Here is a 17,595-nt window from a genome sequence, read left to right as displayed (position 1 = left end):
CAGATCATCCCGTCTTCAATTTTATCGATTATTTACGTAAAAAAATACCTAAAGTTTTATTACAAAAGTAGTTTGAAATGTTTTGGCAAAGTTTACAGGTAACTTTTGAGATATTTTGTAGTCACGTTTCACAAGTTGGAATCGGTGTTTTTCTGGATCAAACGCGCCAAATAAATGGACATTTTGGATATATATATATATATATATATCGATGGAATTAATCGAACAAAAGGACCATTTGTGATGTTTATGGGACATATTGGAGTGCCAACAACAGAAGCTCGTCAAAGGTAAGGCATGAATTATATTTTTATTTCTGCGTTTTGTGTCGCGCCTGCAGGGTTGAAATATGCTTCTCTTTGTTACTCTGTTGCTATCCTCAGATAATAGCATAGTTTGCTTTCGCCGAAAAGCCTATTTGAATTCTGACATGTTGGCTGGATTCACAACAAGTGTAGCTTTAATTTGGTATCTTTCATGTGTGATTTCATGAAAGTTAGATTTTTATAGTAATTTATTTGAATTTGGCGCTCTGCATTTTTACTGGCTTTTGGCCAAGTGGGACGTTAGCGTCCCACATATCCCAGAGAAGTTAATGGGGTGGAATGACCTCTGACCTCTGTTCTGACTTTTTGGTGAGGACTGATTACCCTCACTAGAAAGGCTATAGACATTGGGTGAGATTTAAATGTAATATGTAAACACTGATAAATTATAAACTTCTTCCAAATCATCATCAATAGTCCTGTGTGTGATTCGGACCATGACAGTGAGAGAGCACTGCCCCTGAATGACAGGAATCTTGTCTCTAGTCTATTTTACTATTTCCTTATGGGATACAATTATGTTTTTAATGGAGTTATCAAGAGTTGTAATTCTAATTAGTTTATTTTTTATTTAACTGGCAGTGTTTTTTTTGGGGGGATGCATGAATCACTATGGGAGTCATGTGTCCAAAGGGGTAATTACCAGTCCCCTGGGGCCCTTTGGTAAATATGCTAATTGATTTTGTTCACAGGCCTGCCTATAAAAAGAAGAAATATATGTTGGTAATGGTTGACATTACTCGAGTGACATACGAAGAAGTGTAGAGGGATTATATAAAGAAGTGTAGAGGGATTATATGAAGAAGTGTAGAGGGATTATATGAAGAAGTGTAGAGGGATAATATAAAGAAGTGTAGAGGGATTATATAAAGAAGTGTAGAGGGATTATATAAAGAAGTGTAGAGGGATTATATAAAGAAGTGTAGAGGGATTATATAAAGAAGTGTAGAGGGATTATATGAAGAAGTGTAGAGGGATTATATGAAGAAGTGTAGAGGGATTATATGAAGAAGTGTAGAGGGATTATATGAAGAAGTGTAGAGGGATTATATGAAGAAGTCTAGAGGGATTATATGAAATGTATTGCAGTCGTTTTGTTTTTGTCTTGCTTCAATACAAAATCTCACCAAATTTGGTCTGCTGTATAGTTGAGATTTCACCCTAAGTATTAGTCCTCTGACTCCCTGACCCGGTCACTCTGCGGTGAGGTCATCGATATGATTAGGGAGTATAAGCCAATTTGCAAAAAATGGTTTCAACAGTGTGTTGTTATTCTCTTTGACATCTGTCTTAGAAGTTTGTATTAAGAATATTAGTAGTAGTAATAGTTGGTCATACAGTGCATCGTTTGTCTGGATTTCCTGAATCAGAAATGCCCTAAACTAAACGGTTGTTCTGGTTGGTCCTCTCTCTCCCAAGCTTATGGCGAAGGTGACCACAGATGGAAGGGATAATTTGACCAAGAACAGTTTGAGCCTCACCCCTTCTAACCGGCTGAGGTAATGGCGTTCACTATGGCCCTTCACCATTTCTATCATGAGACCTGAGTCCGAGCCAGCAGCCCGTACACAGCATTCAGTTGACCCTATCAACTGCCTTTTCTCTCAGTAGTGCAACATGAGTCCACGCGGAGTGAGCATGGAGAGAGAGCCCGTCCAAACTTCTCTCATGCTGCTGGCGTACTGCTAGGAAAATGGACCAGGACCGTAAAAGATGGTGGTGAGAGATTCGTCTGCTTGGGAGAATCAGATTATTCCCCAGATATTGAAAAATCGGGACAATATCAAGGGCCATCCACTTTGAACATGTTAGACATGTGTGCCATTGGGAGGACTAACTGTAAAGCTTTCTGAATAAGAAGATGAAGAAACGCCAGAATAAGTGCCGTGAAGGGGGGGGGGGTGTTCAACCGGGCCGTAATTGATTTAGGCTTGCCCAACATTGTTTATTTGGGGTATCAGGTTGATTGTGGAGGTCTGCACACTACTGAATTTATAGTAAATTTAGACTAAGAATGCATTGAGATACCAGTCTGTCATTACCACAAATGGGGGCCGCGATGAGAATAGTGAATGCTCGAAATATAAGATGAATATACTGTATGTCAATGTAAATGTACATTCTGCCAGTATCCATGTGTGCTAAATTGAGGGTCTGAAATTAAAGTGATAGAACCAACACGAAGCACTAAGGACTGTCATTCTACATTTGGATTGATTCATTTACCAATAGTTCTAATTATGATTTGGAAAAGTGAGGCTTCTAGAGAGACAGAGCGATGCCGCTAAAATGTGAGGAGAGCCACTAGACTGAAGCTTGAGCTAGCTAACCTTGCCCCAATCTCATTCTGATCAAGGTTGGTGTGAAACTGTTATAAACATGTGTTCTTACTCTTCCCTGTGAAAGTCAATATGGTTTCTAGGTCGTGTGGAACATGCGAGTGATCATTGTTCCAGATGAGGGATTGTTGGAAACTGACACATTTTTTGTAACTGAATAATTGACTTGAGCAAGTTTTTAGTATGTTTATATAACTATATAAAGTGGAGCAACTCATGTGTTATGGGTTAGATGGAATGATTTATTGTGCAAATGGAGGCCAGAGGCAAAGAACAAAAAAAATGGGGCCTGTCTGAGATAGAATGTTTCTATAAGGGTGAGATAAGTCCCAAGCCAAAGGGACCAACGCAGCCCAGGAGTAGTGGCCCAGAAGATGGTAATTGTAAGAGTCCTGAGCCAAAGGGACCAACACAGCCCAGGAGTAGTGGCCCAGAAGATGGTAATTGTAGGAGTCCCAAGCCAAAGGGACCAACGCAGCCCAGGAGTAGTGGCCCAGAAGATGGTAATTGTAGGAGTCCCAAGCCAAAGGGACCAACGCAGCCCAGGAGTAGTGGCCCAGAAGATGGTAATTGTAGGAGTCCCAAGCCAAAGGGACCAACGCAGCCCAGGAGTAGTGGCCCAGAAGATGGTAATTGTAGGAGTCCCGAGCCAAAGGGACCAACGCAGCCCAGGAGTAGTGGCCCAGAAGATGGTAATTGTAGGAGTCCCGAGCCAAAGGGACCAACGCAGCCCAGGAGTAGTGGCCCAGAAGATGGTAATTGTAGGAGTCCCGAGCCAAAGGGACCAACGCAGCCCAGGAGTAGTGGCCCAGAAGATGGTAATTGTAGGAGTCCCAAGCCAAAGGGACCAACGCAGCCCAGGAGTAGTGGCCCAGAAGATGGTAATTGTAGGAGTCCCAAGCCAAAGGGACCAACGCAGCCCAGGAGTAGTGGCCCAGAAGATGGTAATTGTAGGAGTCCCGAGCCAAAGGGACCAACGCAGCCCAGGAGTAGTGGCCCAGAAGATGGTAATTGTAGGAGTCCTGAGCCAAAAGGGACCAACGCAGCCCAGGAGTAGTGGCCCAGAAGATGGTAATTGTAGGAGTCCTGAGCCAAAAGGGACCAACGCAGCCCAGGAGTAGTGGCCCAGAAAATGGTAATTGTAGGAGTCCCGAGCCAAAGGGACCAACGCAGCCCAGGAGTAGTGGCCCAGAAGATGGTAATTGTAGGAGTCCTGAGCCAAAGGGACCAACGCAGCCCAGGAGAAGTGGCCCAGAAGATGGTAATTGTAGGAGTCCTGAGCCAAAGGGACCAACGCAGCCCAGGAGTAGTGGCCCAGAAGATGGTAATTGTAGGAGTCCTGAGCCAAAGGGACCAACGCAGCCCAGGAGTAGTGGCCCAGAAGATGGTAATTGTAGGAGTCCTGAGCCAAAAGGGACCAACGCAGCCCAGGAGTAGTGGCCCAGAAGATGGTAATTGTAGGAGTCCTGAGCCAAAAGGGACCAACGCAGCCCAGGAGTAGTGGCCCAGAAGATGGTAATTGTAGGAGTCCTGAGCCAAAAGGGACCAACGCAGCCCAGGAGTAGTGGCCCAGAAGATGGTAATTGTAGGAGTCCTGAGCCAAAAGGGACCAACGCAGCCCAGGAGTAGTGGCCCAGAAGATGGTAATTGTAGGAGTCCTGAGCCAAAAGGGACCAACGCAGCCCAGGAGTAGTGGCCCAGAAGATGGTAATTGTAGGAGTCCTGAGCCAAAAGGGACCAACGCAGCCCAGGAGTAGTGGCCCAGAAGTTAAGATGGTGAACTTCACTATAGCATTGATAAGAAAAATGCCTTTTAAAACTACGACCAACTATGTACTATGAATCTTAGGGTGGGTTGCAACAACATGGTTTAAATTAATCTAGGATTAAAGCTAATCTAGGTTTTGTAAATCTAGGTTTATAATTAAATCAGAGATATGTTGGACCACTTAAATTTAAATCTGGATCAGTAAAACTTTGATTAGTGACATGTAACACCAATGAGGTATTTTGTGAGTTGAAACGAAGTAGCTATTTGACAAATTGAGGCCATAAAGTTGTTGTTATTTTATCAAGTAACAATGTAACGTTAGAACTACTGTAGCTCCATCGTGAAAGGTTCTCACGGGTTGGCTGATTTGAAATAAAATCTATTATTTTCCCAGTACTAGACAGAAAACAAATTTGTTAGCTAACGTTAGCTACTGGAGCTAGCTAGTTTTTAAACCAAGCTAGCTAGCATAAAATATGATTTATCGTCATTAGTTATTTAGACATGTATTATTTGTCCGCTAGCCACCTGATCATGACACGCCAAATAAGTTGACATTTCTCCACTTATGAAAAAAAAAAAAACAATTGTTGAAGCTGATGGAGGAATTTAGTAACATAACGTTACTGGAGGATAAAAAGAGACAACACGACTGTCAAAAAGAAGTAAAAAAGAAGGACACCTGGACTATTTTATGCGACGGATTTAATGGATCGACACGGATTAAAGAGAAGAGGGACCCAAATCGCATGAAAGCATGCTGGGAAAAACTTTTTGTCAAAAGCCAAATTTTAAACATAGTTTAAATGCAGCAGAAGAGAGGCGGGGGCAATTTCAGACCGGAGGGGGGCCTCAGTCCAAGGGAATTGATCCCATCACCCAGAAGATATGCAAGATGATTCCCCAGCAGTTTGCCCCTCTCCATAACCCCTATGATGACGACGGACAACTCGACCCACCAATATTTAGTAAGCATAAATAACTGGTAAATATCAATGCCTATAATGCACGTTAAAACTAACGTTAATGCTACTTCACTACAATGTTACCGTTATCAGCCCCGTTACAGCATGTTGCATAACATCATCATTTGTACCAAGGCTGGGCATATCATAAGCCCCAATTCAATTGTTATACAAAATGGGCATGTAAATAGCCTACTAATAATGAGTTTATCATAAAACTCAACGGGATTCAACCTGTCTCTATTTATTCTCTGAGGAACTGTTGTTTTGGTCTCTCCACAGTATTTATGCTGCCATTTTATCAGTTCAACCACATTAAGTGGCAGTTTAGAATTAAATCTCCAATCTAAGTTTAGTTTTGCATGTGCCCTAGACCAAATTCGTGACATCTCTAGACACATAGCGAATATTGGCAATGCTACTTGAAATGCCCTGGAACAATACTTATGTCCCAGATCACTCTTCTAATAGAACTGATCTCGCCGAATACATTGCCACTGCTGCTTAAAATAATTCCCCACAAACAGAGTGGAGGCTTGCTACTTGGTTGGAATCCCTGTTTGGAAGTGGGGAATCCCAAATTGCCAAAATGGGCTGCAGCTTGTGTTTTTTTGCTTAGTTTGCCTAATTGTGTTTTTAACATGCTGTGTATGTGTGTGTATTTATGATAGATTCACTCCCGTTAATAGAAGTTGAACCTTTATTATGATGTTAGTATTACCATACTAATTAGATTGTACAACCCAGAATGAAGGGTTTGAAGTGATGAAGTGTCTGGTTTTGTATTGATTTCCCTTACTTTAATAGAAGTATAGAACCTTTTGATAGAAGCTATAAATCTAAAATGGCAATTTCCACGAATTTTGGAAATGTTACCAGAATTTTTCAACCCTTTTCCCATTGGCCATAATTTGTGTCAGCATACCCGTGTTCTCTGGAGGTGGCCTGGATCCTTCCCCTGCTCCGGGTCCTCTGGAGCCTCTGGGCTGGGGGAACGATTGCTGCCACGGGTTTCCCTGATGGACCAAAGCAGAACAGAGAGCACAATGTCAGTCAATCACATTTTATTCATATAGTCCTTTTTACTTAAGTTGTCACAAAGTGCTTTACAGTAACCCGGCCTAAGCCTCCAAAGAGCAAGTAGCTGCTTACTGGTAAGGGGGAAAAGCTCCTCTGTCAGCAGCTATGATCTAAGAGTAGCGGCTAGGGGTCCATTTGGGATTAGGTTACCATATTCACTAGGAACCAAACGGACCGACTACCTGAACTAGTCCAATAAGAAACACGTAATTTTTCGCTGATATATTGTGATACGGACCCTTACCGTTGTGAGGGGTGGGAAGTCGCCACGTCCCGGTGGCGCTACGCTGCCGGCAGAAACGGTTGGGTTGGTGGGTATCCTGGGGTGTATTGGCCAGCCGTCCAGCCCTCCTCCTGGAGCCACCTGCACAAAGGGACCACAGTAGGGAGGGCTCAGAGGGCCGTTCATGGTGCCTGAGGAGGGGTCTGAGGTACGCCTCTCCTGCTGCTGCTGGCCCTACCAGGGAACACAGGGACACACACCTCGGTAACCCCGGTCAGAGTAATGCAGGGCAAGCAGGCAGGTAGAGGAAGCACAGCGCCCAGTCACTTGGATTTTATGCAACATGTCTAGTTGATCTATGTCTGGAAATACGGAGGGGTTGTTTTCAGCCAGGCAGAGGAATGTTCCAGTAGTTTTGAGATATAACTGGTGTAAAGCACAGCCCTAGTTGGTGCTCCTCAAACAGAGTGGAAGGAAGTGAAGCACAGCACACAGACATTTTTACTCATCTAATCAGGAGAAAATCCATCCTATTGCTGTCATTACTTCAAAAGAGGTCTAAGTGCTAGGTGAAACTAGACTGATAGGTTTACCACCACAGCCATTTGAAGCCAAGCTAAACCCGTCTATAATGGGAGATGATAAGGGACTGAGGCCCGGTGACTACAGTACCCGTCTATAATGGGAGATGAGAAGGGACCGAGGCCCGGTGACTACAGTACCCGTCTATAGCGGGAGATGAGAAGGGACTGAGGCCCGGTGACTACAGTACCCGTCTATAGCGGGAGATGAGAAGGGACTGAGGCCTGGTGACTACAGTACCCGTCTATAGCGGGAGATGAGAAGGGACTGAGGCCCGGTGACTACAGTACCCGTCTATAATGGGAGATGAGAAGGGACCGAGGCCCGGTGACTACAGTACCCGTCTATAGCGGGAGATGAAAAGGGACTGAGGCCCGGTGACTACAGTACCCGTCTATAGCGGGAGATGAGAAGGGACTGAGGCCTGGTGACTACAGTACCCGTCTATAGCGGGAGATGAGAAGGGACTGAGGCCTGGTGACTACAGTACCCGTCTATAGCGGGAGATGAGAAGGGACCGAGGCCCGGTGGCTACAGTACCCGTCTATAGCGGGAGATGAGAAGGGACTGAGGCCCGGTGACTACAGTACCCGTCTATAGCGGGAGATGAGAAGGGACTGAGGCCCGGTGACTACAGTACCCGTCTATAATGGGAGATGAGAAGGGACTGAGGCCTGGTGACTACAGTACCCGTCTATAGCGGGAGATGAGAAGGGACTGAGGCCCGGTGACTACAGTACCCGTCTATAGCGGGAGATGAGAAGGGACCGAGGCCCGGTGACGACAGTACCCGTCTATAGCGGGAGATGAGAAGGGACCGAGGCCCGGTGACTACAGTACCCGTCTATAGCGGGAGATGAGAAGGGACCGAGGCCCGGTGACTACAGTACCCGTCTATAGCGGGAGATGAGAAGGGACTGAGGCCCGGTGACGACAGTACCCGTCTATAGCGGGAGATGAGAAGGGACTGAGGCCCGGTGACTACAGTACCCGTCTATAGCGGGAGATGAGAAGGGACCAATGCCCGGTGAGTACAGTACCCGTCTATAGCGGGAGATGAGAAGGGACTGAGGCCCGGTGACTACAGTACCCGTCTATAATGGGAGATGAGAAGGGACTGAGGCCCGGTGACTACAGTACCCGTCTATAGCGGGAGATGAGAAGGGACTGAGGCCCGGTGACTACAGTACCCGTCTATAGCGGGAGATGAGAAGGGACTGAGGCCCGGTGACTACAGTACCCGTCTATAGCGGGAGATGAGAAGGGACTGAGGCCCGGTGACTACAGTACCCGTCTATAGCGGGAGATGAGAAGGGACTGAGGCCCGGTGACTACAGTACCCGTCTATAGCGGGAGATGAGAAGGGACTGAGGCCCGGTGACTACAGTACCCGTCTATAATGGGAGATGAGAAGGGACTGAGGCCCGGTGACTACAGTACCCGTCTATAGCGGGAGATGAGAAGGGACTGAGGCCCGGTGGCTACAGTACCCGTCTATAGCGGGAGATGAGAAGGGACTGAGGCCCGGTGGCTACAGTACCCGTCTATAGCGGGAGATGAGAAGGGACCGAGGCCCGGTGACTACAGTACCCGTCTATAGCGGGAGATGAGAAGGGACTGAGGCCTGGTGACTACAGTACCCGTCTATAGCGGGAGATGAGAAGGGACCGAGGCCCGGTGACTACAGTACCCGTCTATAGCGGGAGATGAGAAGGGACCGAGGCCCGGTGACTACAGTACCCGTCTATAGCGGGAGATGAGAAGGGACCGAGGCCCGGTGACTACAGTACCCGTCTATAGCGGGAGATGAGAAGGGACCGAGGCCCGGTGACTACAGTACCCGTCTATAGCGGGAGATGAGAAGGGACCGAGGCCCGGTGACTACAGTACCCGTCTATAGCGGGAGATGAGAAGGGACCGAGGCCCGGTGACTACAGTACCCGTCTATAGCGGGAGATGAGAAGGGACTGAGGCCCGGTGACTACAGTACCCGTCTATAGCGGGAGATGAGAAGGGACTGAGGCCCGGTGACTACAGTACCCGTCTATAGCGGGAGATGAGAAGGGACCGAGGCCCGGTGACTACAGTACCCGTCTATAGCGGGAGATGAGAAGGGACCGAGGCCCGGTGACTACAGTACCCGTCTATAGCGGGAGATGAGAAGGGACTGAGGCCCGGTGACTACAGTACCCGTCTATAATGGGAGATGAGAAGGGACCGAGGCCCGGTGACTACAGTACCCGTCTATAGCGGGAGATGAGAAGGGACTGAGGCCCGGTGACTACAGTACCCGTCTATAGCGGGAGATGAGAAGGGAGAGAGGCCCGGTGACTACAGTACCCGTCTATAGCGGGAGATGAGAAGGGACTGAGGCCCGGTGACTACAGTACCCGTCTATAGCGGGAGATGAGAAGGGAGAGAGGCCCGGTGACTACAGTACCCGTCTATAGCGGGAGATGAGAAGGGACCGAGGCCCGGTGACTACAGTACCCGTCTATAGCGGGAGATGAGAAGGGACTGAGGCCCGGTGACTACAGTACCCGTCTATAGCGGGAGATGAGAAGGGACCGAGGCCCGGTGACTACAGTACCCGTCTATAGCGGGAGATGAGAAGGGACCGAGGCCCGGTGACTACAGTACCCGTCTATAGCGGGAGATGAGAAGGGACCGAGGCCCGGTGACTACAGTACCCGTCTATAGCGGGAGATGAGAAGGGACTGAGGCCTGGTGACTACAGTACCCGTCTATAGCGGGAGATGAGAAGGGACTGAGGCCCGGTGACTACAGTACCCGTCTATAGCGGGAGATGAGAAGGGACTGAGGCCCGGTGACTACAGTACCCGTCTATAATGGGAGATGAGAAGGGACTGAGGCCTGGTGACTACAGTACCCGTCTATAGCGGGAGATGAGAAGGGACTGAGGCCCGGTGACTACAGTACCCGTCTATAGCGGGAGATGAGAAGGGAGAGAGGCCCGGTGACTACAGTACCCGTCTATAGCGGGAGATGAGAAGGGACTGAGGCCTGGTGACTACAGTACCCGTCTATAATGGGAGATGAGAAGGGACTGAGGCCTGGTGACTACAGTACCCGTCTATAGCGGGAGATGAGAAGGGACTGAGGCCTGGTGACTACAGTACCCGTCTATAGCGGGAGATGAGAAGGGACTGAGGCCCGGTGACTACAGTACCCGTCTATAGCGGGAGATGAGAAGGGACTGAGGCCCGGTGACTACAGTACCCGTCTATAGCGGGAGATGAGAAGGGACTGAGGCCCGGTGACTACAGTACCCGTCTATAGCGGGAGATGAGAAGGGACCGAGGCCCGGTGACTACAGTACCCGTCTATAGCGGGAGATGAGAAGGGACTGAGGCCTGGTGACTACAGTACCCGTCTATAGCGGGAGATGAGAAGGGACTGAGGCCCGGTGACTACAGTACCCGTCTATAGCGGGAGATGAGAAGGGACTGAGGCCCGGTGACTACAGTACCCGTCTATAGCGGGAGATGAGAAGGGAGAGAGGCCCGGTGACTACAGTACCCGTCTATAGCGGGAGATGAGAAGGGACTGAGGCCTGGTGACTACAGTACCCGTCTATAGCGGGAGATGAGAAGGGACTGAGGCCTGGTGACTACAGTACCCGTCTATAGCGGGAGATGAGAAGGGACTGAGGCCCGGTGACTACAGTACCCGTCTATAGCGGGAGATGAGAAGGGACTGAGGCCCGGTGACTACAGTACCCGTCTATAGCGGGAGATGAGAAGGGACCGAGGCCCGGTGACTACAGTACCCGTCTATAGCGGGAGATGAGAAGGGACTGAGGCCTGGTGACTACAGTACCCGTCTATAGCGGGAGATGAGAAGGGACCGAGGCCCGGTGACTACAGTACCCGTCTATAGCGGGAGATGAGAAGGGACCGAGGCCCGGTGACTACAGTACCCGTCTATAGCGGGAGATGAGAAGGGACTGAGGCCTGGTGACTACAGTACCCGTCTATAGCGGGAGATGAGAAGGGACCGAGGCCCGGTGACTACAGTACCCGTCTATAGCGGGAGATGAGAAGGGACTGAGGCCCGGTGACTACAGTACCCGTCTATAGCGGGAGATGAGAAGGGACTGAGGCCTGGTGACTACAGTACCCGTCTATAGCGGGAGATGAGAAGGGACTGAGGCCTGGTGACTACAGTACCCGTCTATAGCGGGAGATGAGAAGGGACTGAGGCCTGGTGACTACAGTACCTGTTTATGATGCTGCATCTGTAGTCTCTCCAGCTTGCATCTCTCTGTTCTCTCTCTCTGACACTCATTCTGGGCCTGGTGAAGCTGAGAGGAACAAACCAACTCAAATTTATGAACACACATCAGGAAAACCCACACATGAGAGGTGGAGGAGATGAGAACCTCCCTATTCAATGCAAAGTGCTGTGAAACAGTCTGTGTCCCAAGTGGCACCATCTTCCCTATACAGTGCACTACTTTTGACCAGGGCCCATAGCATTGTGCACCTACATAGGGAATAGGGGGCCATTTAGGACACAGCAGAAAGCAGCTCCTAACCTGATTGGTGAGGTTGGTCATCTGACCCTGCAGCCTCTCCACCTGTCTCCTCAAGTCCTCCTTTTCCTCGTTCATTCGTTCCCTGTCGCTCCGCTCTTTCCTGAAGTCCTCCTCAAAGATCTTCACCTGAGAGAGTAGATGCAGGATGATTACCTCGGATACTAAGTCGGTGAGTTCAACTTTTTTTCCCGGAAGACCTGGGACACCAGGTACGTGAAATAAAATACAATTTTTATTCTCACATGTGCAGAATACAACAGGTGTAGTAGACCGTACCATGAAATGCTTACTTACACGCCCTTAACGCTATTTCTTGAAGTGCATTGTTGGTTAAGAAAATTAATAACGAGGCTATATACACAGGGGATACTGAGTCAATGTGTGGGGGTACAGGTTAGTTGAGGTAATTTGTACATGTAGGTAGATGCATAGATAGTAAACACTGACTAGCAGCAGTAGGGGTGTCAATGCAAATAGTCTGGGTGGCCATTTGATTAATTGTTCAGCAGTCTAATGGCTTGGGTGTAGAAGCTGTTATGAGCCTTTTGGACCTAGACTTGGCGCTCCCGTACCGCTTGCCGTGCGGTAGGAGAGAGAACAGTCTATGGTTTGGGTGACTGGAGTCAGACAATTTTTTTTAGCCTTCCTAGTATAGAGATCCTGGATGGCAGGAAGCTTGGCCCTGGTGATGTACGCACTACCCTCTGTAGTGCCTTATGGTCAGATGCCGAGCAGTTGCCATACCAGGCGGTGATGCAACCGGTCAGGATGCTCTTGATGGTGCAGCTGTAGAACTTTTGGAGGATCTGGGGACCCATGCCAAATCTTCTCAATCTCCTGAGGGGGAAAAGGCGTTGTCGTGCCCTCTTCACGACTGGCTTGGCGCTCCACTACAGCACTGTCGATGTGAATAGGGGAATGTTCGGTCCTCCTTTTCCTGTAGTCCACAATCAGCTCCTTTGTCTTGCTCACATTGAGGGGGAGGTTGTTGTCCTGGCACCACACTGCCAGTTCTCGGACCTCCCTATAGGCTGTCTCATCGTTGTCGGTGATCAGGCCTTCCACCGTTGTGTCGTCGGCAAACTTAATGATGGTGTTGTAGTTGTGCGCGGCCACTCAGTCGTGGGTGAACAGGAAGTACAGGAGGGGACTGAGCACGCACCCCTGAGGGGCCCCGTGTTGAGGATCATCGTGGCAGATGTGCTGTTGCCTACCCTTACCACCTGGGGGGCGGCCCGTCAGGAAGTCCAGGATCCAGTTGCAGAGGTCGGTGTTTAGTCCCAGGGTCCTTAGCTTAGTGATGAGCTTTGAGGGCACTATGGTGTTGAACGCTGAGCTGTAGTCAATGAACAGCATTCTCACATAGGTGTTCCTTTTGTCCAGGTGTGAAAGGGCAGTGTGGAGTGCAATTGAGATTATCTTCTGTGTATATGTAGGGGCGGTATGCGAATTGGAGTGGGTCTAGGGTTTCTGACATGATGGTGTTGTGAGCCATGACCAGCCTTTCAAAGCACTTCGTGACTACAGACGTGAGTGCTACGGGGCGGTAGTCATTTAGGCAAGTTACCTTCGCGTTCTTGGGCACAGAGACTATGGTGGTCTGCTTGAAACATGTAAGTATTACAGACTCGGTCAGGGATAGGTTGAAAATGTAAGTAAAGACACTTGCCAGTTGGTCCATGAAATATAGCCAATCACTGAACTGGATCAATTAGCTCAGAAAGTGTCTGACTGACCTGTTCCATTAACACTGCTATCTGGGTGAGCAGCTCCTGCCTCCTCAAGTTACTAGGCCCGTCACCGTGGTTACCACTGGCGCCCTGGACCGGTGGCTGCTGGGAGGAGGGGGGAGGGTGCAGGTTCAAGGCCTCCTCTAGAGCCTGAAGGGTGGCAGGGGGAGACAGAGTAAGTTAGATAACACACACACACACACAGTACACACAGAGTGTACACACACACACAGTACTGACCCTGTTGAGGCGCTGTATCTCTTTCTCCTGGTACTCTCTCTGTTTACTGAGGGGCAGCAGCTGATCCTGCAGGTAACGAACCTTCTGCTTCAACTCTGTGGTCTCAGAGTTCAGACACTCCTTCTCCCCCTGAAAACATTCATACAACAACATTGGCACAACCTGCTTCAACTCCACTGTTTCAGAGTTCATTCACAGTTTTAATCCAGACTGAATGGATGTGAAAGTCAGACGAGTAATGTTCCATGTGTCAGAGACTGTCAGGTTAAAAGTTGACCTGACGGTAACCTAATGGTGACCTATCAATAACATGATATCATAGGAAAACATCATCCGGGCATGTTTTTGAAAAAAGGTCAAAATGTCACAGTAGCTGACTTTTTTCAGTCAATGGGAAAAGCTGTGTCCGAGGGTTGATGTTTTTCTCCTTTGTCTTTCTCTCTCTCTCTACCTCATTCTCTTCCCTCCCTCCTTTCACCCCTTCGTCCCACTCTCCCCCTCTTCTCCTTTCCCTTCCTCAAACCTGTCTGTTGACCTCTCAACGTCAGCAAGACAAAAGGAGCTGATCGTGGACTACTGGAAACGGAGGGTCGAGCACATCCCCATTCACATCAATGGGGCTGTAGTGGAGCGGGTCGAAAGTTTCAAGTTCCTCAGTGTCCACATTACCTAGGACCGATCATGGTCCAAACACAACACAGTCGGTAAGAGGGCAACGCCTCTTCCCCCTCAGGAGGCTGAAAAGATTTGGCCCTTAGATCCTCAAAAATGTTCTACAGCTGCACATTGAGAGCATCTTGACTGGCTACATCACTGCTTGCTATGACAACCATAAGGAGTTAGAGTGTAGTGCGTGCGGCCCAGTTCGCTCTGCTACCGCACAGCAAGTGGTACCGGAGCGCCAAGTCTGGGACCAAAAGGCTCCTGAACAGCTTCTATCCCCCAAGCCATAAGACTGCTGAACAGTTAGTCAAGTGCCTACACTGACTATCTGCACGGTCTCTCTTGCAACGGCTCTATGCACACTCACTGGACTTTACCCACACATAATACACAACACCCACGCTGCTGCTACTGTTTATTATCTATCCTGATTTTACCTAGTCACTTTTACCCGTACCTACACCGCCTTCAGAAAGTATTTTCCCCACATTTTGTTGTTTCAGCCTGAATTTAAAATGTATTACATTTAGATTGTTGTCCCTGGCCTACACACACACACATAAAATACCCAATAATGTCTAAGTGGATTTTTTTTTTTTTTTTAAACAGGTACAAAAGTATCTATATCCACAGTAAAACGAGTCCTATATAGACATAACCTGAAAGGCCACTCAGCAAGGAAGAAGCCACTGCTCCAAAACCCCCATAAAAAAGCCAGACTACAGTTTGCAACTGCACATGGGGACAAAGATCATACTTTTTGGAGAAATGTCCTCTGGTCTGATGAAACAAAAATAGAACTGTTTGGCCATAATGACAATCTTTATGTTTGGAGGAAAAAGGGGGATGCTTGCAAGCCGAAGAACACTATCCCAACCGTGAAGCACGGGGGTGGCAGCATCATGTTGTGGGGGTGCTTTGCTGCAGGAGGGACTGGTGCACTTCACAAAATAGATGGCATCATGAGGATGGAAAATTATGTGGATATATTGAAGCAACATCTCAAGACATCAGTCAGGAAGTTAAAGCTTGGTCGAAATGGGTCTTCCAAATGGACAATGACCCCAAGCATACTTCCAAAGTTGTGGCAAAATGGCTTAAGGACAACAAAATCAAGATATTGGAGTGGCCATCACAAAGCCCTGACCTCAATACCATTGAAAATTTGTGGGCAGAACTGAAAAAGCTTGTGCGAGCAAGGAGGCCTACAAACCTGACTCAGTTACACCAGCTCTGTCAGGAGGAATGGGTCAAAATTCACCCAACTTATTGTGGGAAGCTTGTGGAAGGCTACCCGAAATGTTTGACCCAAGTTAAACAATTTAAAGGCAATGCTACCAAATACTAATTAAGTGCATGTAAACTTCTGACCCCCTGGGAATGTGATGAAAAAAATAAAAGCTGAAATAAATCACTACTATTATTCTGACATTTCATATTCTTAAAATAAAATAAAGTGGTGATCCTAACTGACCTAAGACAGGGAGGTAGGTAGCCTTGTGGTTAGAGCGTTGGGCCAGTAACCGAAAGGTTGCTGGATCGAATCCCTGAGCTGACAAGATAAAAATCTGTCGTTCTGCCCCTGAACAAGGCAGTTAACCCACTGTTCCTAGGCCGTCATTGTAAATAAGAATTTATTCTTAACAGACTTGCCTAGTTAAATAAAGGAAAAAAACATGTTATTTTTAATAGACAGACCTGAAAGCCAGATCAGTGGCAGAGGGAGCAAGCGACCGCTAGGCAGGCAGCTTCAAGTCAATTTAATGGACCAATATCCTCTTCAGAATTTAAAACCGCAAGACCATTCTATCCAATGGAGGTAAGAAATGCCTGTGTGTCGATTCGAAACCGCCCATATGACCCCCAATTACGTCACTTCCTGTAAATCGCAGGAAGCTGAAATTCGATGTCCTGCAAGGCCAGACCAGGGGACAGACCAGGGGACAGACCAGGGGACAGACCAGGGGACAGACCAGGGGCTATTCTTTAAACCAAAACAACAGCCTGATTTATGAAAGGACAGAACCACTGGAGCCAGTCGTTTTACAAATGATGCTGACAGACCAGGGGAGAGTGACTGCCACTTCTCATTGAAGCCATGAACTTCAAGGCTTCCCATGGTACTGTAGGCATAGTTTTCAGAAAACAGAATCCTCATTATAGTGAAATGGGAAAACAGCTATTCGTGGTCAATCTTGAGAATCATGTTTTTTTTAAATATATATATATATATATAAATAAAAGAATAACTGCACATACAAGGATAATTCAGTTGCTACTGGTAGCCTAGCAATACCTCGCTCGTCCCTCAACTTGAGATAATCAATGAGAGTGGGTAGCACTGAGCTAGCCTACCAACGTCACTTCCTGGAGTAGCTTAATCTGTGCATGTTATGTCTACATAAATCTATGACTTCCTTGGCTTCAAAATGCGCTATTGAGTCCATTCATATACAGTCATTGTGACAAACAGACAGGTGAGAGACACTCAATGGACCGTGGCAGAGTGGGCTGGAGCAGTTCTCCTCCACACCGACACGCATGTGTTCCCAGCAGTGAAGACCGCACACTCACCAACACACACACACACACACACACACACCAACACACACTCACCAACACACACACACACACACACCAACACACTCACAGCAAAAATGGTGTTGGGTTTGTATACGTCTTGAGGACATTGTTGGGTCTGTACTCGGTTTCTGTGTGTTCTCACCTGTACGTTCTCGATCTTGGACTTGGCGAGAAGCAGCTTCTTATCGTAGTCCCGCTGCCTCTGTTCTCGCTCTGCCTCCAGCTCCTGCACGGCCTTCTGGGAGTCCGCCAGCCGCTGACGCAGGTCTGTGATCTGATTTTTTTTTGGGGGGGGTTCAAACTGTTTTAAAACAGGGAGTATTGGTGTCTTTTCAACGAGACAAACAGGTCATCATTTCATATAGAGATGATTGGAGTAGCAGAGAAAGTAACAGTGAACTGGGTTAGAGTAGGTCTATGCAGTTACACAGGGCTGTGTTAGCGTATAGACCCACAGACCCAGCCAAATGACGAAACTATATGTTGAGCCGTTTGGGGGTTAGATTCTAGGGTAATTTTCCCTCAAATATTTAGG

The 17,595-nt window shown here is 47.9% G+C and overlaps 1 protein-coding gene across 7 annotated transcripts in view; it reads right to left on the bottom strand.

Moving 5' to 3' along the window:
* Positions 1-17,595, bottom strand: part of tnip1 (TNFAIP3 interacting protein 1) — a 57,068-nt gene that overhangs the window by 7,662 nt on the left and 31,811 nt on the right. For 3 of the 7 annotated variants that reach the window (XM_038993435.1, XM_038993433.1, XM_038993436.1), the window contains exons 11-17: positions 17,203-17,361; positions 13,815-13,943; positions 13,581-13,724; positions 11,845-11,970; positions 11,527-11,610; positions 6,720-6,938; positions 6,327-6,417 (exon numbers count right to left, since the gene is read on the bottom strand). In XM_038993435.1, coding sequence (XP_038849363.1) covers positions 6,327-6,417; positions 6,720-6,938; positions 11,527-11,610; positions 11,845-11,970; positions 13,581-13,724; positions 13,815-13,943; positions 17,203-17,361 — 952 coding nt within the window. The remainder of the gene's footprint in view (positions 1-6,326; positions 6,418-6,719; positions 6,939-11,526; positions 11,611-11,844; positions 11,971-13,580; positions 13,725-13,814; positions 13,944-17,202; positions 17,362-17,595) is intronic. The other 4 variants (XM_038993438.1, XM_038993439.1, XM_038993437.1 and 1 more) reach the window with 3 other exon arrangements.

Source organism: Salvelinus namaycush, chromosome 5 (genome assembly GCF_016432855.1).
Source record: "Salvelinus namaycush isolate Seneca chromosome 5, SaNama_1.0, whole genome shotgun sequence".
Classification (NCBI taxonomy): Eukaryota; Metazoa; Chordata; class Actinopteri; order Salmoniformes; family Salmonidae; genus Salvelinus; species Salvelinus namaycush.
This window is presented reverse-complemented; position numbering and strand designations above follow the sequence as displayed.